Genomic DNA, 21,222 nt, shown 5'->3' with positions numbered 1-21,222 from the left:
GTGGCGCCAAAAGCATGTCTCGGGCACTGCTTATCTTTGCTTCCCTTTCGTATCTTACTGCTCCTGAGCCCGCTGTTTTCATGTACAATTGGCGAAACGAGCATCAAGAGTTCTTTGCCGCTAGAGCGAAATGCTTGTCAAAAGTAATTACGTTCGCACAGTCCCATATTAATGCATATCGCTTTCCATAGCTTTTTGAGCTGGTACGGGTAAATACCTGACCATCCCCCAGAGCTTAGCCCTGCAGGTTTTCGATTTCATCAGGAGTCTTGGTCCTCAGCTGTAACGCATGTATGCCACCTTCTCGATCGAGTTCCTCACGGAGAATTGCATAAACCATACGATGACGGGCGGGTTGTGTTTTCGATTTAAACATGTCGGAGATGACATTGAGTCTGACCGAAGCAAACACTAAGCATCCATACATAGCAAGTAGCCTGAAACCCTACCTGAAATGCGTCTCCCTCGAATTGATTCCTGCCATAGCTTGGTGGTGCGAATGCGCCGCAGAGTCATTAAAGATTTCAAGGGTGGTAGGTTTGAGTTCTTTAGTGATCTATGGGTGTTAGCAAGCTCTACCTTGGTTGTCCGAGTTAAGTCACCTTTGATCGAATAAGATCTTCTACTGGCGTCTTTGAGGTACTCGCCATGGCTGTGAAACTTCGCCGAAACAACAAAAACTGTCTGATTCTCAGCATCGACAAAGACCAAGTCTCAATGCAACCGACTCTACTCGGAAACGCCATCTGCGCTGAGGTGAGATGCGGAGTTCGGCTTCGGAAATGTATTCAGCGACCGGAAATCGTTCCGCCCTCCGAAAAAGACAGCTTCAATGGAACAATCATCCATTCGACGTCCGGCACCACGCAGCTTTCAGGCGGATGAGCGGCTCGGACATTTGTCGAAGCTGTGAATAGACGCCGGCTGATGAGAATGGAGGGTTACCACCATGTTGGTACCGATTGCCGTTCGCGCAGTTTGCAGATGGCTTTCTCCCTCCTTACTCCCACCATCGTTTCGTCCTGACATTCGGCCACTATCTTATCGAATGGCATCCACACTGCCAAACCTTCCGATATTCCAAGCCATTACCAAGCACAAGCCAACTTCCACCGCCATCATTCACAGTGATTCCAACCGGACCTTTTCTTACGCGACCTTGCTGCGAGATGTTGTTGCTGCTAAGAAGCAAATATCACAGATTGTGCCAGAATCCCCCCTTTGTGGGGAGAGAATTGCATTCCTGGCAGAGAATGGCTACAATTACGTTGGTACGTCGCAGCTTCATGCTGAGTGTGCCACACTAAAATACTCCGAGTAACCTTCCTTGCTATCCTCGCTCACGAAGCTGTGGCCCTCCCCCTCGCCCACTCGTTCCCACCAACCGAGCTTCGATATTCACTGGATAACAGTCAAGCAAAACTTCTACTGTCGACTTCAACTCTAGAGACCAAAGCGAAAGAAGTCCTAAAGGAAGGGCTGCAACGTGAGCCTGTTCTTGGTGTCATCAATGCTGCAGAGCAAGACTCAATATCGAGCAATGACAAATTCGAGCTCGAGGGGGTCTCCTCAGGACTTGGTGGCTGCATGTTATACACCTCTGGAACGACAAGCAGCCCGGTAAGAAGTCGTGTTCCTTCACAAAGGGGGTTTCTATGCTGAACTTCTAGCAGAAAGGCGTGCTGCTCTCTACATCAGTGATCACAGCTCAGGCCAGATCATTGATAGAGGCATGGAGATATACAAATGCCGATCTTCTGTTACATCTGCTACCGCTCCATCATATTCATGGCACCGTCAATGCGCTTTTTGCCCCACTTTTGGCCGGATCTGCCGTTGAATTTCTCTTTCCGTTCAATGCCGGTGCTACATGGGAACGACTTGCAGCTCCATTTTTGCCGCAGTCCGCTTCAGATTCTAGACGGCCAGTTACATTCCTGACCGCCGTACCGACGATTTACAACCGTTTGCTATCAACTCACGCTACTCTCAATCATGACTTACAAGAAGCTGCGCAAACAGCCATATCTCCGATTAACTTGCGGCTTAATATATCTGGCTCAGCTGCCCTGCCAGCATCAACAAAGTCGGCTTGGACCAATTTGAGCCGCGGAAACGTGCTATTGGAGCGCTATGGAATGACAGAGGTCGGAATGGCCTTATCCTGTGGCTTGGATTATGCCGATAGGGTTGATGGAAGTGTAGGCTGGCCTTTACCATCCGTGGAGGTGCGTCTGGTAGATTTTGAGACGAACAAGGTGATTCCCGAGAGCAGCAGGCAAGAGGGAGAAATTCAACTGCGTGGCCCAACAACTTTTAATGGATATTGGCAGAATCCGGAAGCAACTGCAGCAGAATTTGTGAATGGCGAAGACGAACGCGGCAAATGGTTCAAGACTGGGGACATCGCAATACGACGTACTGTTGATGGAACCGGGAAGAGTTGGCAAAAGTGGGCTAGAGGTCCGATGTACTTCATCCAAGGAAGAAAGAGTGTTGACATAATCAAAACCGGTGGAGAAAAAGTCTCAGCCTTAGAAATTGAGAGGGAGCTCCTGTCGTTGCCTCAGGTTTCCGAAGCAGCGGTTGTTGGCATACCCAGCGAGCAGTGGGGCCAGAAAGTTGCGGCGGTCATAGTTCTGGAAGCAACACAAGCCAATTCAGGCAAGGGAGGCAAGAAGTGGGGTGCGATGGACATGAGAAGGGCGTTGAAAGCGAGGCTGGCAAATTATAAAATACCCCAAGAGCTTAGGATTGTGGAGAGCATTCCAAGGAATGCAATGGGAAAAAGTAAGTGGTACCTTTCAAGCACCAAGCATCTCTCACCATGGTACAGTCAACAAGAAAATCCTTATTCAAGAGATTTTCGGCGAATCACACTCAAGCTGAAGACATAGCCTATCACAAAATCTCTACGGGTATAATTTTTAATTCCTGGAATATGCACAGTGCCACATAAGCCACAGCTTTTGCTTCGCTGCTCAAATGGCCCCAAGCAACTATCCTGAACCTTGCACTTATCATTTTCTGCATCCTTGTCCCACTTGGGAATTATAGTCGAACATCTGCAAAGTCAGTACTCGCGATGATGTCGGGATAGGAGAGCGACCCGATGAGCCGCACCCCGATCCAATTTTCGGCATCATACCCTTAGGTTTCGGGGCTGCGCCAACTATGGCGTTCTTGTCTTAGTCTTTGTGAAATATCCTGCAAACACCTTTTCCAACTCTGATCCGTAATGCAGTATCCGAACAGTTTTCATGTCTGGGGGCTGGTAAACCACCCAGTGAACAGCTTCCCGCAAAACCACAACGATGTCGGCCACTAATCAACCTAACCTGTACTCATCCACGGCCCAAGAGTTGCAGAAGCTGCACGACATGACCAAAGAGGCAAAGCTGTACTATGAAGCGCTCCAACGCGTGTTGTCGAGACCCGGAGACAAGGAAGTTGGCGCTCAAGAGAGAGAGCTCATCTTGAGGCATCGTACCTTATAGGAACTTTTGCAGGCACTCAATCAGAAAAGGGAGGAAAATCGAACGTTTCGAACAAAGCATTCAAGCCTGCTTTGGAGTTCTAGCAAAGCAGCCGTGGATACCCTTGCGCGATTTGAAAAGGCCACCTCAAGCATGGCCCAAGCAAGTTTGTGATCATTCATTCTCCACAATCAAATGCTGACGAAGCCGCAGAATCCGAAGTCACCATGCTAATTTGGGGCCCAATTCAATTCCTGGTAATTGTATGGTCCTCCCTTCTCTGACCCATCCTGGTCGATAGGTTGCCAGAGATATCTTTGATACACTTGATCGTTTGAACGATATCGGCGAGCGTTTGGAGACCTGCCTCGCTAGATTTCAATACCACACGGCTGAGGGTGACTTACTTGGCCCACTACGAGGTTTGCTCGTGAAGTTTTATGAGCACATCCTTCAGTTTGTGATCACAGCTTCACAGACCTACCGAAGATCGGGATCAAGTACGATTCACTCGTTCTAGGTCCGCAGAAACACTGAGTCTCTATAGAAACAGCGGGTCATGTGTTCCGAAAGTCCATTAAAGTGCCGTTCGAGCAGTTTCTTGAAAGACTGGATTACCTGTCGGAAGAGATTCATAAGACTAATACTGCGAGAAGCCTCCACTACATTAGAGAAGGTTCGAACCTCAAATATTGTCCAGGAATATGATCTGACTATATCTCCCTATAGCTCAACGTCAAAATGTTCAACTAACGCCCCGTAAGCCGCGACATGACCCAAAAGCGGGAACAATCTTGCTGATGCTCCAGTATTCAAGCTCCCTCTCTACAGCCCGATAATCCACCCCTACTGAATCTTCGGATCATCCCAGATCTTTTGAGCAATGGTTTCGTTGGCCGTGAGGACATCATACGTTCTGTTGGCTGCTCCATGGCCTCGATATCTGATAAGCGAACATCAAGAGTCGCCCTGTGGGGTATTCCTGGTATCGGGAAAACCCAAATTGCTCTTCGTTTTGCAGAACGATGGCGAAATCAATACGCGCACATTTTCTTTGTCAATGCTGTAAGCTCAGCGACCATCACTAGCAATTACCGTATGTTCGCCCGAAGACTCAGACTGCTGAGAGCAAGTCAGGATCGGCCCAAGGAATCTGAGGTCGTCGACCTAGTAAAGACGTGGTTATCAGAACATACGAGGTGGCTCATGGTTTTTGACAATGCGCTTGAACCAGGAGTAGTTCGTCACTATACACCTGTGGAGGGTTCTGGCCATATTCTTTTCACGACACGCAGTCAGATAGCTGCTGAAGCCCTTGCAGAGAGGGCCAATGTGCTTGCCGTACCAGCCATGACGTCCACTGAAGCAGTTGGGCTTGCCTTGAAGTTGCAGAATATAGACAGCACTAACGTCTTTGAGAGGCAAGCAGCAGAGCATTTGGCACGGCTAACAGGTGGCCTCCCGATCGCGATTGAACAAACCGTTTCGCTGGCATGTCTGCGGAAAGTGTCATTGTCCACCGTCCTGCCGGATGTGGAAAAGAGGCACGTATTGCTGAAACAGTCTCATCCACTTTCTATGCATGAGGACGGATGCGCGACGGGTGCCATTCTCTCATTGACACTAGATGCTCTCAAGGTGCAATCTCCTCAAGCTGCTGCGTTGTTCCAGCTTTTATTTTATTTTGATTCTTCTGCAATACCGAAAGAGCTCATCACCCGGAGCTCTCTGGAACTGATACATCACTTTGCTCGATTAGAAACGTACGATCGAGGGTTCGAGCGTCCGGCAGCGGAGCTTAGGAAAATGCGGACCAAGGCGTTGCGGGCCCGGGAACCGTGGTACTATCGCGAACTGCCCACAGCTGACTTCTTGATGTCGCGGATTCCCTTTCCAAAAAGATTGCCAGCAAACACGCTCCCAAGGGTGGATAGCCAAGCAGACAAAAACCTCGAACGACATCTCAGGGATGATAGCGCTCTCAAGGAAGTCTTAGAAAAGCCGGTTCGGACCGATAATGCATTCCTTGACTTGGGACAAGCCGGCCTAATCCGGAATCTCGACGTCAAGACTGTTTGGATACATGGTTTGTTTGCTCAATTGACTATAGCACTTGTGGAGGGGGAGTCTCAAGCTACCCACCAAGTCACAGCACACACGGTATTACTCATGATTTATTTAGTGTTCCCGCTTCCTGATCACGACAAGAAGATGGCAGTTTGCTTTAGATATCTTCCTCGTGCTGTCTCCATCCTTCAACACTGCAGACCGTTCTATAATGACCTGACTGTAGGGCCAGAACTTGCACACATGGCAGCATCAGCTTTCAGCTTGAAATTCTCGGAATTCTCGAACACGAAAGACCAGAACGCTGTAGAGAACGCAGTTGTCTACTACAAGCTTGCCTTTTGTGGCTACCATCATGCTGGGAAACGCCTTCTAGACCATCCGCTCGTTACAGAGAAGGAAACAGTACGTCGCGCAAGAGTCGAATATGCCGATGAATACGGCAAAGAGATGCAGAACTTGTTTCGTCTCCACCATGTAAGTAACCAACGCTTTGGTTGCTCAGCTACCGTGAGAGCCCTACAAACATGCCTAAAACTTGGCGCTCGGGTATATGGGGTCATTGGCCAACTCGATGAAGCTGTCAAATGGACGGAAATGGGCGTTAAAGGTTTCCAGAGCCTATATGGAGAGGACCACAACGAGACCTATGAGTCCAGAGCCGTCTTGCTTCATTTGTACAGGCATGGGCAGCTGTGGGTAAGAGGTTCGGTGCTTGGGCGGGTTATGGGGCAATCTCTCCTCAGACATCCCGATACTTGGGGAGTTCTTCCCCTTGCCTGTGCCATGGGTGATTGTAAATTGGGACTGATGATGCCAGAGAGCGCCATGAGCTATTACGCCGTCGCCCTGCAGGTCTTGACTGAAATGTACGGCGAGGATGACCAAAGCCACATAATGGTCCTACTCAAGCTTACAACGGTAGAGGGCTTACAGCACTCCCATGGTAAGAGTTTGCTGCTTGCTCAAAAGGGTCTCGAAATCTATAAAGACATCTGCCGAAATCAGCCACAATGGAATCACCCGACTTCCGATCGATTGATTGACCTCGAGGTGGCCATTGCACGGCAGCAATTCGAGCTGGGAAACTTTGAAGAGGCCAAACAAGGATGTGAGAGAGCTCTTCGGATATGTAACTGGGAACCCAAAATACGATCAAGCAGACTATGCTGAGTACAGGTCCGTGTGGGGACTCTGGACTCGAAGCTGTCTGGGCATGGGCATGTATTGAGTTTGCTGGGGCTACTCTGCCCGAAGAGTGGGAGATTCCATATCTCTCAACGTCACCAGAGATACTGCTAGTCAGGCGCTCAAGAAGTATAGACGCTTGAGGAAGCCGTGCTGTTGGCAAGGAACATGGCAATGAGGGTTGGAATCCCGGCTACGGCGTTGCTGCGCAATGCCAAAATATGTTGGCGGCGTTGGGACGAGCTAGATCAGGGCTCAGCCCCAGGCGTGATTGTTTGATAGAAGGATGGAATCCATGGTTCGTGACAGCCAAGATCGATCAAATCTACTCCATTCTGCATAATCACCATTCCCAATCTCCTATTCGACCTTCAGCGACCTAGTAATTAATCTACTTGCTCAAATCTCCTGCCAAGACATGGTGATATGAACTCATCCTGAGTATACATCCAGGATCTAAATCTTCGCACTGATACTGATAGTGAGTGTTGTAATGATGTAGACATACACCTCTCAACCACAATCTACTGAATGTGACTTTGGGATAAATTAATGCCAAATATTCAATGGCAGACACCCTGATCAAGGTCCTACTCAGCACGACCTAATGAGCATTCTGAGATTGGAGCGCTGACTATGTAGGGCTTTCCCATGCACAGATGGCCAGTCTTGAATAGCTTCCCTTGATCTCTTTGAGACGACCATTTAGAGCTCCTCTCATCGCATAGCATACCCTCCTGAATCACTCACCGCTACCCTGGATGGCCAGTGAAGATGCAACGCCCACCCTCACAGTGGAGACCACGATCCCCATTCCCGGCCTTGGAGCACACCATCTTGGTCGTAGTAGCAGTCTCGCTCGCAAATACAGTCGTAAGGGGGGTGACCATCTGGGATTTCAAGTCAGCCGTTGTTGTCCGTCTCCGTCTCCGAATCAAAGCTTGGGAGGCGGGGGGTGGGACTTGACAAGACTTACGATGAATATGTGCCCTCCAATCGTGGACAAGGAGTCACATCCGCCGCAGTCGACGCTCTTGGTCACGGTGAAGGTGCTCGGATAGACGGTGGATGTTGGACCGGCCATGATGGAGGGCTCGATGAAGATGGTTGAAGTGCATGGTGCAGCGGCGGTTACGGCCTCAGCGCAGACGCTGGGGCTGAGTGAAGGGGAGAAGTTGAAGGTTAGCTGACGTATGTACCAAAAGGATGGTGAGGATGACGGGGGCAGTAAACCGCGTACCAGGTGAGAACGACGCCGACGACAAGCGCAAGCAGAGCGTGCTTGTAAACAGTGGAAAGCGCCATCTTGTCTTGGATTTGAGGTAAATGTATGTGATGAAGTGATGAGATTGAGCTGAAGAACAGGTATGGGGGATGTAAATAGCTGTGGAAGTGTTCGAGGAGTCTCGGGAATCATGTGGAACAAACGAAAGGAATATTGAATATGGGGAGGGCACAGTGACACCCATGATATCATGGAAGCGAAGTGAAGGTTTTCATGAATGGTTCGCCGAAGAACCTGTGAAGTGCAAATACCATTTTGATTGGAAGTCTCCAATATAGAATAACTGAAAGCAAGTTTTAGTGAATCCAGACATACACATAACGCATAGAGAGTGCGACATGCTCTGAGGTGCATGCTCCTCCATACCAATAAGCTCCTAGTATGAGCAATGGTGCGAGCAGAAAAGCTCTGATTGATGTCCTCCATCAATGAAAATCCTCCTGCAAAATTCACCTCCACCAATTCTGATCTCGATCATCGCTCTGCCATACCACCTTCACGCCTCTAGTTTCAAGGAACTCCAACTGCGCGAGAAGTACAGTTCTCGAGCTGTACAGGTTACGACTCGTGGAGAGCTCGTCAGCCGTGCAGATAAGGCTTCTTCAGCTAGTTTTAGTAGAGGGTCAAGCTCATACCCCGATCTGTAGCTTGGTAGGTCACATTTGGTCGCTTTGGACTGAGATGCCTTTCGTGGCATGCTATACGTGGTGGGCAACTAGGGAACGTATAGTCTTCCGCGCCCGCGCAGGGAACCTCTATCAACACCCCTGGGGGATCCGCGGTAGAAACCTCGTGAAGGACCCGATGGTGCAAACCCACCACGATGAAACGATGCACGATGCTGGAATCCAGCATGTATATTGCCATCACTGAGCACCAACCGTTGACCATTTGCTCGCCCAAAACTGCCGCGATCAAACGAATCCGGATCAATTTCCTCCGTAGGTACTTCGGGCTTGACTTGCTCAGCACGGTTCGGATGGCTGTTGGCCATGCGAGGAGAATAACGATGGCTAGAAGAAGGACGAGCCGCGGCGAGAGATGAACCACGCATAACGGGGCTGCTCGAGGCAGATTTCGTAGACAGATTTCCAGAGCCACGGCCTCGAGGTTTGAACACTACCTGTTCCTCATCACTGTCCTCCTCATACCTAAACATAGCTTTGGGTTCGGTATCATGGGTTTCGAGCGCGGTTGGTGGTGGCGGTGGTGGTGGAGAAGGATGCTTCTGGAGATATTTGGATTGGTTCTTGAGTTCCTGGTCCTCAAGCCCAATTGCTTGGCGAAGTTGATGAACATTCTTAGTGTTGACTCCAAAGCTGCGCATCAAGGACGCGGCATCAGCAGAATTGGAGACAAAGTATAATTCGGGCATTGGTCTGTTAGCGTTTGCATTTTCAATATTATTTGCCTGCCAAACCACCGCGTTGACCAGAGGTTGGAGGGAGTGAGGAACGACGACGTTCTCCTGTATTGGCTCAGCTGCTGTCATCTCCGGACTGCTTCTGGCACTTCGTTCGTTAGAAGAGCTTGGGGAAGTTGGCGGTGTGATATCAGCTTCTTTCGCAAAGTTCAATTTGCTGAGGAGCATCTGAGAAAGCACATTGGTCGCACCAGGCGCCTGTTGTCCCTCGCCTCCACCGGGAGGGACATCGTCCGAAGAAGCTTGAGCCACCGCAGATGTATTTTTGTCCGCCTTCTCTTCGTTCTCCTCCGCAATAATATGTTTTTCTACATCAGACCATTTCTGGTACTGTTCTGTAGGGCCTTGAAGTGAGATTGCATTGACTGGAAGACCGTCCTTGCCTTCGGTGATTCTGTCTAGGAATTCGACGGTTTGACGGGCATTGATGCCAATCTGAGAAGCGTCTTGTTTCAGCAACGCAAGTCGTTCAAGGGCTTTGACCGTCAGTAGAGTCTGTGATCTTGAAGACAGGTGACATACTGTAGACCGGAATGATGAGCGTAACGGATCCATTCAGAATCCACTTCTTTACTTCGCTGATATTGGTAATCAATACTGTATCGTCAACAACACATCGAAACACTTTGCGCGGCGTCATTGTGTATGTAGTGTCGGATCAAAAAAGTTTCATTTGCGGAAGTCGTAGGAGCTGTAATAGCCACCTGCTATCGCTGTGATGGAATCAAAGTCAGCGGAGATTCTGAATTGCAATGCGCAGGAGGGTCGGTGGTTGGTAGAGTGAGGGTGAAACACACGGAGAAAGCGGAATGTCCGAATATTGTATGAGAGATTGATGAGCATTTTCGCGAAAGTGTTTGCTTGTGACAGCAAGCATCCAAGGTGCTCATGAAGTGCACCGGTTGTTTGCGATAGTTCACAAAGCGGTAGTGGGAAGAATGACTGGTTGGTGGATGAGGTGGAGGTTGAATTCAAGGCCAACTCCAAACTCAGACTTCGTGACTGCAGCCGGGTCCTCAATCGTCCGATGTTTCGGCACTGCCCCACACCATTCTTTTCCAACTGCGGAGTGCAGTGCATGGGAATGGTCTTGGGTTTCATCGCTTTTAACTTCTATGTTCATGGTCATCATGCCTAGGATAATACTGGTTCAATAAGTCCACCACTTCAACGCCGTGCGTGCATCGCAGGTTCTCCACAACAACCTAAGAAAATGACATTTCCCACTGCAACCCGATCTGAGTGACTTCTTGCTACAAATCGCGCATCGTGCCATCCCTGATCATTGTCTTGCCTTCGCTGTCCGCACCAATCCGCTGGACTCGGAAACCCGAGCTGCCCATTCGCTTGAAGGATATTAGCATAAGATGGTGGAAGGAGAAGAAGACACTCACGTCCAGCTCCCATCATACAATCTGCGGTCATCTGGTTTCCCGAAATTTGCTTGCTGCAGGGCCGCCTCAACAACAGCAGCCGTGACACCTGTTCCACAACTGACTATGATTGGCTTTGTCGGGTCAAGTTGTTTAGAGAGGAAGATCTGCTTCAGTTCTTTCGATGGGAGCAATGCTTTCGTTTCAGGATGGAGAAGATCCTGGAAGGGCATAGATGTAGAGCCCGGCATATGGCCAGAACGTAAGCCTGGTCGAGGTTCTGGCTCCGTTCCTTCCCACCTGCCCTTGGATCTAGCGTCCAGAATTTGTATTTCTTCTGCCCCCTCCTTACCATAATCATACCCGATGGTCTTCATCTCTGCGAACTTTACCACCATATCCGTCTGGTAGCTCGGCACTGGATATTTCGAAGGCTCCGGGATTTCAGGCTCGCCTGATTCTGTGCTGAGACCCTCCTGGCACCAGAGTCGGAAGTTGTTCAAGACGTGAACATTGGGATGTCCATAGACTCGTAGCGTCCAGCCCACTCGAGGTGCAGAGAACAATCCCAGCTCTTCCGTGTCATAAACCACCAATGCGTCGTCTCTCCTGATCCCCATCTTCTCCATCGCCTGCGCAAAAGTTTCGCATGTTGGGAGCATGTGAGGGTATGGAGAGTCGTGATCCTTGACTTCATCGATGTCGAAGAATCGTGCCATAGGAATCCTCTTATTCTTGAAGCATTCGATCCCGGTACGTCCTTGCAGATCATTGGGCATGAACCAAGCTGCACATATTGGAATTGTTCTTGGAGCTGTGGATATCTTAGATCGAGCATTCTTCTTTAAAGCTTCATTCAACTCCTTGGGAGTGACCATGTAGGACGAAAACGTGAAGTATCGTCGAGGTACGTCATGTCGAAGGGCTTGAGCGGCACGCAGGCGAGTTGGGCGCAAGGCTGCAAAAGCCATTGGCAGGAGATACTACTTTCTGAGCATTTTGAGATTTAATCAAGCTGCAGTACAAGACTGAAGCAGGATTGTCAAAAGGTGGTTGTTCGAAGGGGCTGGTGCTGTTGTTGCGGAGAAGCTTGATAAGGAGGGGAGCGAGGAGCTTGCATCTCCGCATTTTCATGTTTACTCCGTACAAGGGCGGCAAACAGGCAACATAAAAAAAATACTTATTAAAGTCACAATGTCATGACGCTTCTTGCACACTTCTGTAAAGGACGTTATTCTTCACTCAATACTTACAAGGAAGCTTAGCACTACCTCACTTTTAACGTGCGCCATGAAGGTCAAAATAAAAAAATGGCATGCAGTGGCTACGTGGAGATGGGACATGCCAGAAGATGAAGTATGTGGAATCTGTCGAGTACAGTTTGATGGAACCTGTCCGACATGCAAGTACCCAGGAGATGACTGTCCACTGCGTGAGTATTGCATGACTCCGTTATTGGAAGTTCGCTGATCTCAGTAGTGATTGGCAAATGTGCTCACTCTTTTCACATGGTAGATATCCCGAGCTTTGATGTACATCCTGGCTCTAATATATGTGGCATCAGCATTGTCTCATGACCTGGATTCAACAAGACACTTCCAAGGGTCTTTGTCCGATGTGTAGACAAAGTAAGTGGTCTACCTATGTACAATCGAAAGCTTCTAATCGAACATAGAGTTCGAATGGAAGCATGGGGATGGATGAAGGGTTGCATAGATATTGCTGTAGCTGGAAGCCCCATGGACTGGCGTTTTTGTTTCCCTAGATACCCAATCAGACAGACCGAGCTTGGGACGACCAGGAGTCAAGCTTTGTAAACAGCATGCGTTCACGTGACATATGCCATAAGGCTGAGGGACATATGTATCAAAACTTGCTATTTCCTTGTAATCAGAGCAAAATGTAGTCCAAGTACCTCTGGCGATGTCCCATCTGCAAGAAACTACATCACATACAGTTTTCCCGTCTAAATCATCGCTGAAGCATACGCCCTCCCGCAGCGTGTCATCACCGCGTCTTGACGGAACCCACAGGCCCTCCCCCAATGAGGTGGCTATCGAAGAGTCGGCCACCCTCTTTCATCCCTTCTTTACCTTGATCGAGAATCCCTCAACCTCCGAACATCACCACCCTACTGTACACTATATCTTTGCAGATGATGAGGCCGAGATCATTACCGAAGCAGCCTGTCGTGCTCTAGCCCAAGACGATGCTCAACATAAGCATCAAGAAGAAGAAGAAGCTAAGCTACCAGCTACGGTTGAGGATGTCCGCGAGCACTATATTCTCCTTGATGTGCAGCCTAGTGAAGGGAATGGCTACGAGGTTATTAAAGCACATAGTTTGAGCTCTGACTGGCAGGTGATGAAGGCAAGCATATCTAATGCCCCCACCATCGACGGCAATGACGCGGAATCTGGCGAAGGTTTGATGCTCAAGGTTGAGGGAATTGGTGCGATTTCTCAGACTGATTCAGAAGAGGCAAGCAAGAGACAGAAGGAGAGCCTGCAACAGATGGTGGAGAGGTTTGAAAGAGGGTTAGCAGGAATCAGGATGATGATTGATGGAGGGTGAGAATTGGAAGCAGAGTCACTGAAAGGATTGACTTACGTGTAAGTGTTTGGACACAACATCAACCGAACTGTACCAAACGGTATCGGCTATGGCTGGACCTACAGATGACAGAAGTGGCCGTGGTCGCGTTGGCAACAGTGCGACATTTGGAAGATCAGTTTCGTTCGGGATCATTCCTTCCGCACATCCTTTGTCACTCATTTGTGTCTCTCCACTTCACTCATATTGCTCCTCACCAGTGTTGTTCAATCAATTACTTTGTCAAAATCAGTCATCCTCGCCTGCTCTCGGAGACTGCCAACCCCCATCTTCCGCAGAGCGGCGTGTAAATTTCCTCAATCGCCAAGCATTTTCAACGTACCTCCATTGGACTACCAAGCCTGCAGGTTTGTCAGGGGTAATCTAGACTATCTATGTCATCGCTCGTTACTAGTGAGGCTCCTGCGATGCTTTGTTTGTTCTTGGAGCTGCTGATATGGCCCAGCTTCCCATATGGTGGTTTCCATGCTCAGCGTGCATTGGAGTTTGGGAATTCAAAGCCGGAGATGTATGTCTCGGCGAAGGAATCGGAAACGAGAATAGAGCAAGATCATGGACTTTCCAAAAAGAGAATGGACATGGATATTGATTGTGCTTACGTCTGGTTGGAGCTGCACAGGAAAGGCGTCGAGGATTAACAAGGTTTTGCAAGCGAAGTCAGCATAAGTTTCGGACACGGCAAGCAGCGATGGACTCTCTACGGCTCTTCCGACAGCTTCGTCCATCTGCTATCATATTGTCTGTACGCTTTCACTCGTACTTCAACGATGTCCCAGAAATTTCCTTTACCCATGATCTGCGTGGTACCAGGAATCTCCATTTCCCTTTCCCTCCTGTTTTCTGATATAGCCTTGCATGGTGAGTAAGGCTGAGAACCGCGTCAATACATCCAAGCCTTGCCATGCTCAAGCCTGAAGGCGCCCATGTCAATAGCAACTACCTTACATGTGCTGAAGGCTCCTCGCGGACTCGCTCATACCACGATGATTACCCTGCCATACACAACAAGTTGGAAGACCAGATTGCCAAACGCTCTCCAAGTTCGTAGAAATTTCGGCCAAGCTTTCCAACGGCAAGTGCCTCCCTTACGGTGTCTGGCAATCTCCCACTGCAACTAAATGACGCTGCTCCTGCTCAAACCATTTGCGCTAGAAATAGCATTGAGTCCGCAAGCCTTTCCCTCGGGCCCTCATCACTTTTCAGTGGGAGGTGTTGCTGTGGCCGTTCATGAGCGCACGGTAATCCAAGACACCATCCATCTATAGAAGATCCTATGATGCTGATCTTTATTGCACTTCTGTCTCGCTGGCTCTTGAATCCCGTCCCCAAAGTCAGACGAAACTACCTCCGTCTGATTTACCTAACTAGGCCTGAGCGAACCTCCATCTCCCTTGTTTTACCTTATTTAAAGAGAAAACGTTTGAAAGGTGCTAGCTTGACGGTTGCAAGTACTAGTATTCTACCTAGATCATCTCATAAAGATCCGCGATCCCTACCTCAAAGGTCTGAATGGTATTACTAGTGAAAAGCATAAGGTGTGACAATCATCCCATTCTGACAAGCTGATGGGTGGCAATTGGCGAAGCTGGTGGTAAAGGATATACCTCCAACAACGCACAAAAAGTGTCCCAGACTTTGCGCGTATCGTTTGCTGCATCCATATAAGTTTGTCAAACGTGCAAAGTCAATGTCGGCGATGCTGTATAAAGAAGGCCATCCCAACGGATCGTGCAGATTCCAGTTCTTGAAATATATTGCTTGCAAGAGGCTCGCAGCACAAATGCTTACGAAGCGACTACTTGCTCTTCAGTACCCGATCCTACTACAGCAGGAAAGGGAACAGCGCCACATCATAGAGCACAAAAGACATATGATCACCCTCAGGACTTCAGTAGAGTTATGCGACCTGAAAACTATACTACGTGGCGGCAGCAATGACAGAAAACTGGGTCGCCCGAAAGCTTCTCAGCATCTCGTATACGGGGAGAGCAGTTACTCTCCATGCTTGCTGACATTGCTCCTGGTCCTACAGAAGAGAGACACGCCAACCACGCCACCAAATGGCCAGCCCCAATGGATTCCAACACCACACTTGGTTTATGTATCCCCGCTGATGCCTACGTTCCAGATATGCTAAAGCCTCAACCCGACCACCAAAATATGGCTGTGCATTTCATAAAGAGGGACACACACAATAAAAACAAGGGCGAAGATAAATTTGGTTTCAAGAAGCTAGTATCAGCCACGCGATGCATTGTAAGGGCTTAAGCTTGAAAGACTACTATGTCGATATGGTGTGTGTGTGGCGGGTTTGTTTTTCCACAGCTTGCAGACCGCCGCGCGGTCGTCGTCTAAGCCAAATAGCACAGCTGAGAACTGAGGCAAGACTGTTAAGGATTCTTATCTCACAAGACGAGTCCGCCAAGACTTTTATCTTTTCATTAAAATTGAATTTGAACACTGAATACTATTTTAGAGTGAAAGATATTTCTGCTAAGACCTCCATTTGACGAATTTGTCAGAGTATTGGTTTGATTCGATCAAAGTACGGATTTCGTTTTATTGGACTCAATTTGATTCAAATGAACACACTGGACTATCATTTGCCAGGCTTGTGAATCCACCAACAGCTTGTACTCTAAACACGGTTCTCGAGCTCGGTTTTTGACACACCAAGTCTTATTTGAAGGCTACCATCATACTTCGTGGATATGGGGTCTACCAAGTCTTCTTTTGTATTTCGTCTTGTGATCGCGTCCAGCTTTTGCAAGAGGCCTCCACCGCACTCCGCGGATATGGAATCCGCAACTCTATTCCTGTCCCCGTCATGAATTTACTCAACTTCCCGATCCTCCTTCGAACGCTTTATCGTAGTATGCCCTGCGGACATGGACTCTACAACTTCTCTCTCATCTTGATGATGGCTTAAATTGACTGTTGTACCGTCATTAGACGGCTTCCACCATGATCCTCAATATGGACTCCACAAGATTACATTGTATGCTTGTTTCTGCAATCTGCCACCATACTCTGCCGATAAGGCCGTCTTAGAAAAACTTCACTCGCATCCCTTTCATCTATTCTTCATCACAGCTCATTCATAAAGACCTTTACTCAGTGGATAGAGAATGCGCACTCTTCTTCATCATGGCCTTCACGAAGGTGGCTACCCTACTTTACGAATAAGGAGTTCACACTACACTTGCACTTAAAGTATGAGCCGCATGTTGAGACTAATAAGCAATAGTCATTCCGAGTACAACGTAGGATTGGTATCATTTGACTACTTATGGGGCACGACTCCATGCAACTTTCCTTGATATGCTCAGCGCCACACCGCAGTTATGGAATTTTCCTTACATAAGTATTCCAAGCTTCATATATAGTGATCAATCCCGCAGTTCAAGATCTTCGACAATGATGAGGTCTCCAATCCACTCACTGTCACCAAAAGGAGCATTGGGTGATGACTTGAGAAATGAGATGACAAAGGAGGTGGATGCCTGGTTGATCATGTTGGGAGATTGGCCCCTACTACTTTTGTGCTTATTGAAAATTTCATGAATCACCAGTTTTCACGCAATTCTAGTCATTCGAGGTCATGCAAGAACATGGAATGCCTTTGCTTGTACTTGAATTACGATACACTCTGCTTATAGGGCTTACCCATGTATTCTATGTACCTTTCATTGACGTGAAGACACAATTGAGAAGGACAGGAGGATGGCAGGAGGACAGCATAAGGAACTGAACGGCAAATTTGTACAAGCGAATTACTACTATATTGACCACGATCGACTGCGCAGAAAGGGACGGATGGGGGGAAGAATCATAACAGCGACAGTCTAACTGCTGTAATGCATTTAACATGGATTCTTAATCCGCTATGGAAAGATGTTTTCCCGCTGCTTATGCTTGACTTTTGTTACGCTCAAGAGTCCCTCCTTTTAATGACGCGTCTGGAGTTGTCCACGTGAAAGTACATGACTTGACCTATAATGAAATCCAATGTTTTACTGTGTGTCTTGTGCACTGCTACTCTATACATAATTCCCCTTCGTGAAATCGCCGATTCCATCTGATACACATCAATCATCATTACATTTACAGCCACTGCAATGTCCTTGCAAGTTCTGCAAGACTGGCCGAGGGAAGGCCTAGACTTGGGTCAAGGCTGGACACAAGATACTACTTTCTTTTGTTTTTTTGGGTGAAGAACTCCAGGGGCTTTGTCACAATACTGCTGCCGAGCTTAGCATCTTGGGAGTACTCCGTGTCAAGAAAGAACAGCTTCGGGTCGAGAAGCAGAACCTGCAGGCGGCCGCCAGAAGACTAGATGAGTTCTAAGTCGTACACGTCGCTCATGGTACGACTCGCTACCGCGGAATCCAAGGTAAGCGATGCTCGAGATCAGAGCCGGCAAGAGAGTGCGCAAGAGTATGAGCTTCTCCAACAAGAAACCAGGCTACAAGCCTCCTGGGTTGCGGAAATGGAGCGAGAATTGATTAAGGCGAAGGTTGCGGCGGACATTGACGTTGCAGTAACTGGTCTTCTATAATAATGGAGAGGATTGAAGAAGTTGCTGGGGAGAGCGCAAGTAGGGTACGAAATACGTAAGGTCAGTAAGACTATAAGGAGTGTATTGACCTTATCAATGGTAGGGCTGAAGAGCCTGCTCAGTGTATAGCCTCTCTCTGCATCGGGCCTGACCGTAAGCGCCAGAATGAAATTGGTCAGGCGACGATGTGGAGAGAAATGCCGCCAAGGTCAGAGTTGTCCAGGTTGATCCAGCTCCTCTGCCCACTTCCGTGCAGCGCGAGAATGATTCAATTCTTCAGCGAAGAGTACAGTACTGATGGATATAGTCACTCCTGCAAGGGCATCTGAGACAGATCGTGCTAATGACCTGCAGGGTGAAGCGTCCAGTACTGGCAATACGCCGGAAGGGGAAGGCCAAAGACCAGAACAAGATGTGTTTGCTGATCTGTGTCACTTGATCCGGGCTCCTTACTGAGTTTGCAGGTATACTACATCCCTCTTCGCTACTATGTAGGTGCGGAACTTATACACATTCTCAGAATCCACGCACTCTCGCTCAGATAAGTACCAACCATGTTCTTGCAAATTCCTCGCGAGTTGCGTGATCAAATCTATGTCTGTCTCTTCGCCTCAACCAGAATTACTTTCGGCGAAAAGTACATTAGCCGGATCACCACAAAGACAATGAAGCCTGCGCCCAATTCTCTAGCCATTCTTCGGACCTGCCGTCAGATCAATCAAGAAGCCGGAGCCTTTTGGCTCGGCCACGTCTTGTTCAACTTCGAACATCCAGAGGATCTGCTCGACAAGCTTTCTAAATTGCCTCCAACCACCCTTTCGCAGATCCGTCATCTCCGCACTAGTGGACGTCCCTTGATGCTTCAGCCAATTGGATACGGTGATGATGTGTTTTATAGGCTGGTATGGGCACTGAAGCTGCTGCCAGGATTGCGCCTGCATAGACTCACCGTTCTCGGAGGGTCTAGCGGTGAAATTGGCTATGATACCCTTGACGGATTGATCAAGTATGGGAATGGATGGAGAGAGTTGCGATTCATCACACTTGACTCTGCAATGCACCAGTTCACCGAGATGGATTTCCTGGGAAACCTTGACTGGGACAAGCCTCAACCAAGTACTTGGGAAGAAATTCTACGTCAGCGCGACGGTGCAGATTCTGGAGCTTCGATCACCATTTATCGCTCCATCCAATCTGATGCGCCTGGTGCGGTCATGAACCCCTACAGACGTCAAATTCTTGAAGGTGCCCTTCCCAGAGAACCCGGAAAGCTTGGCGTAACAGATACAGAAAACATGGAGTTGAGGGCAAAGGAAGAGGGGAAAGAGGTTCTTTTCGTCGTGAAGCGTGGTCATGCTGCTGAAATTGCGGAACAAGACGGACCTCCTTACACATTGGAGGATGATATTCGCCAATGGGCGCATGGCATGACCTGGAACGAGATCCGTCGCCAGTGCATCGACTTCCATGTGGATGAAGACATGGATGTGGATGACTTCTTCCACACGGAAAAGGATGATGAAGTTGAGGTCAACAATTACAAAGATGTCGACGAGTATGAATGGGATCCTGTCAACTGATGAGAATTTCTACGATTACAGGCGCCATGGGATTCAGCTGAGTAGAGATATTCTGGTCCGGAGCACCCCTCTTCGGGTGAACTGTGGCGGGGAAACAACTACTCTGCGAGAGACTCCGCTCGGGATAATACGGCAGCTGCTCGGTATACCTTTTAGCACCCTTGCATTGAGAGATGCGCGATAGCGATGCAGGTGTTTTCCAGATTGAACCCAGGGGTTTTCTATCATCCTTTGTTCCTTTGATGCTCGTCTGACACAGGCCTGAAAGGAATGATGGAATCAGAGTATCAAGGGGTCATCATCACCTTAGTAGAGGTATTTATACATGTTCAATACTCCGTACTCCGTACAGTGTTAACAATCAAGCGAACAAATCACACCAGGCCCTTAGTTCGACCTGATTGGTCGACCTATGCCTCAATTTGATTTAATTGGGCAGCGGTTTGATTTGGTTGGTTCACTTGATCAGGTAATTACTTAATACAGAAATTCTTAGTGGTGAATTGCCTCAGTCCCTCAGACGAGAAAGGAGGAGCGAAACGACTAACCCATCAGAGCGCTAATAGTAGCAATCGAACCCAATTCGTTTTGATCCCCTCACTGACCGTGCTTGTGGCTTAGCTGCTTACCAAGTAAAAGTGCGCCCAGCACGTCTGAGATCAAGATACAAAATTACGGCTTGATGGTTATTCTTGCCCCACAGATGTATGAGGCTATACTCTTTCGGACGAAGATTACATGTGTCAACTTGTACTAGTAACTCGTAATTTCACGTAAAGTCAATAGAATCGACTTGCACAGAATCCGTAAAGAAGTCACAACTAAGTATTTTCACACAGAATTTGCCAACTACTAGTATTTCTGTACAGTATCCACGCAAAATCCACACAGAATTTGTCAACTATTTATCTGTACAGAATTTTACACAGAATCCAAGTTCTGGACCACCTCTGTATTCCCAAAGACAGGCCCCATCCTCTCATCCGAAAATGCTGTCCGCGTGAAATTGCCCATAATCTCAAGAGGACACTTTTTGGGTCCGTAGCGGTTGGACAGTGGGGAAGGCAAAGCAACATGGGCGGGCAGAAGGTGGAAAAGAGGGATGTGACCGAGCTCATCAGGAAAAGCTGCCTGAACCGTGGCGGTGCAGCGTGATTGAGGCTGAACCCAAGCTGAGCCGGGCCCTGATTTGGCCCTACGTAAAGCGACGTGGGAGCCCACCAGAAGGGGCCGTCGAGGTCTGACGAGGTCCGTCAGTTTTGTTTGAGTTATAGCCAAGACATTTCGTGCTCTTTTCTCTCTGCTGGGCATGATATAGGTGAACGATCACGAGGGTATGGCGAGGGTGTTGTTCCCAACTACTACTAGACTTGTAGGAGTCAAGAGGTGAGTTTCGGTATACCGCTATCTGAATGCGGTTGTTGCGAAAGTGTGGATGTCGGTTGGGGTGGCTGGCTGGCTGATGGGGCTGAGGACTCTGTTTCCTCTGAAGGGCATTGCAGCTGGGTTTGCTTGATGTGACTATCTGGAAGGGTGTGGGAGGACGGGTTAGGGACGGTGAGGAAACCGATTTCTAGTGTGGGAGCAGGGATCAGGGTGGGTAAAGGGGTAGAATACAGGGGAGAGTGGCTGCTTGGTTGCTGATATGGAAGGAATGGA

The 21,222-nt window shown here is 48.6% G+C and overlaps 6 protein-coding genes across 6 annotated transcripts; 3 read left to right on the top strand and 3 right to left on the bottom strand.

Annotated features, from left to right (window-relative positions):
- Nucleotides 1-1,048: 1,048 nt before the first annotated feature.
- On the top strand, nucleotides 1,049-6,874 carry EPUS_00178 (uncharacterized protein; the record flags this gene model as incomplete). Its single annotated transcript, XM_007789207.1, has 5 exons — nucleotides 1,049-1,271; nucleotides 1,319-1,620; nucleotides 1,674-2,790; nucleotides 4,294-6,654; nucleotides 6,723-6,874. 5 exons carry the CDS (start codon nucleotides 1,049-1,051, stop codon nucleotides 6,872-6,874), a joined length of 4,155 nt encoding a protein of 1,384 aa, XP_007787397.1.
- A 609-nt stretch (nucleotides 6,875-7,483) lies between these two features.
- On the bottom strand, nucleotides 7,484-8,036 carry EPUS_00177 (uncharacterized protein; the record flags this gene model as incomplete). Its single annotated transcript, XM_007789206.1, has 3 exons — nucleotides 7,484-7,621; nucleotides 7,708-7,888; nucleotides 7,972-8,036. The coding sequence occupies 3 exons, from the start codon at nucleotides 8,034-8,036 to the stop codon at nucleotides 7,484-7,486; spliced, it is 384 nt and encodes a 127-aa protein (XP_007787396.1).
- Nucleotides 8,037-8,731: 695 nt separating this feature from the next.
- EPUS_00176 (uncharacterized protein) lies at nucleotides 8,732-10,079 on the bottom strand (the record flags this gene model as incomplete). Its single annotated transcript, XM_007789205.1, has 2 exons — nucleotides 8,732-9,915; nucleotides 9,962-10,079. 2 exons carry the CDS (start codon nucleotides 10,077-10,079, stop codon nucleotides 8,732-8,734), a joined length of 1,302 nt encoding a protein of 433 aa, XP_007787395.1.
- A 613-nt stretch (nucleotides 10,080-10,692) lies between these two features.
- EPUS_00175 (uncharacterized protein) lies at nucleotides 10,693-11,783 on the bottom strand (the record flags this gene model as incomplete). Its single annotated transcript, XM_007789204.1, has 2 exons — nucleotides 10,693-10,774; nucleotides 10,834-11,783. The coding sequence occupies 2 exons, from the start codon at nucleotides 11,781-11,783 to the stop codon at nucleotides 10,693-10,695; spliced, it is 1,032 nt and encodes a 343-aa protein (XP_007787394.1).
- Nucleotides 11,784-12,735: 952 nt separating this feature from the next.
- EPUS_00174 (uncharacterized protein) lies at nucleotides 12,736-14,063 on the top strand (the record flags this gene model as incomplete). The annotated part of the gene is made up of 2 exons (XM_007789203.1): nucleotides 12,736-13,382; nucleotides 13,871-14,063. The coding sequence occupies 2 exons, from the start codon at nucleotides 12,736-12,738 to the stop codon at nucleotides 14,061-14,063; spliced, it is 840 nt and encodes a 279-aa protein (XP_007787393.1).
- A 4,474-nt stretch (nucleotides 14,064-18,537) lies between these two features.
- Nucleotides 18,538-19,563, top strand: EPUS_00173 (uncharacterized protein; the record flags this gene model as incomplete). The annotated part of the gene is made up of 1 exon (XM_007789202.1): nucleotides 18,538-19,563. One exon carries the CDS (start codon nucleotides 18,538-18,540, stop codon nucleotides 19,561-19,563), a length of 1,026 nt encoding a protein of 341 aa, XP_007787392.1.
- Between the last annotated feature and the right edge of the window lie 1,659 nt (nucleotides 19,564-21,222).

This window comes from Endocarpon pusillum (genome assembly GCF_000464535.1).
Source record: "Endocarpon pusillum Z07020 unplaced genomic scaffold C734253, whole genome shotgun sequence".
NCBI classification, from domain to species: Eukaryota; Fungi; Ascomycota; class Eurotiomycetes; order Verrucariales; family Verrucariaceae; genus Endocarpon; species Endocarpon pusillum.
Note: the sequence above shows the minus strand (reverse complement) of the source record. Positions and strands in the feature narration are given on the sequence as shown.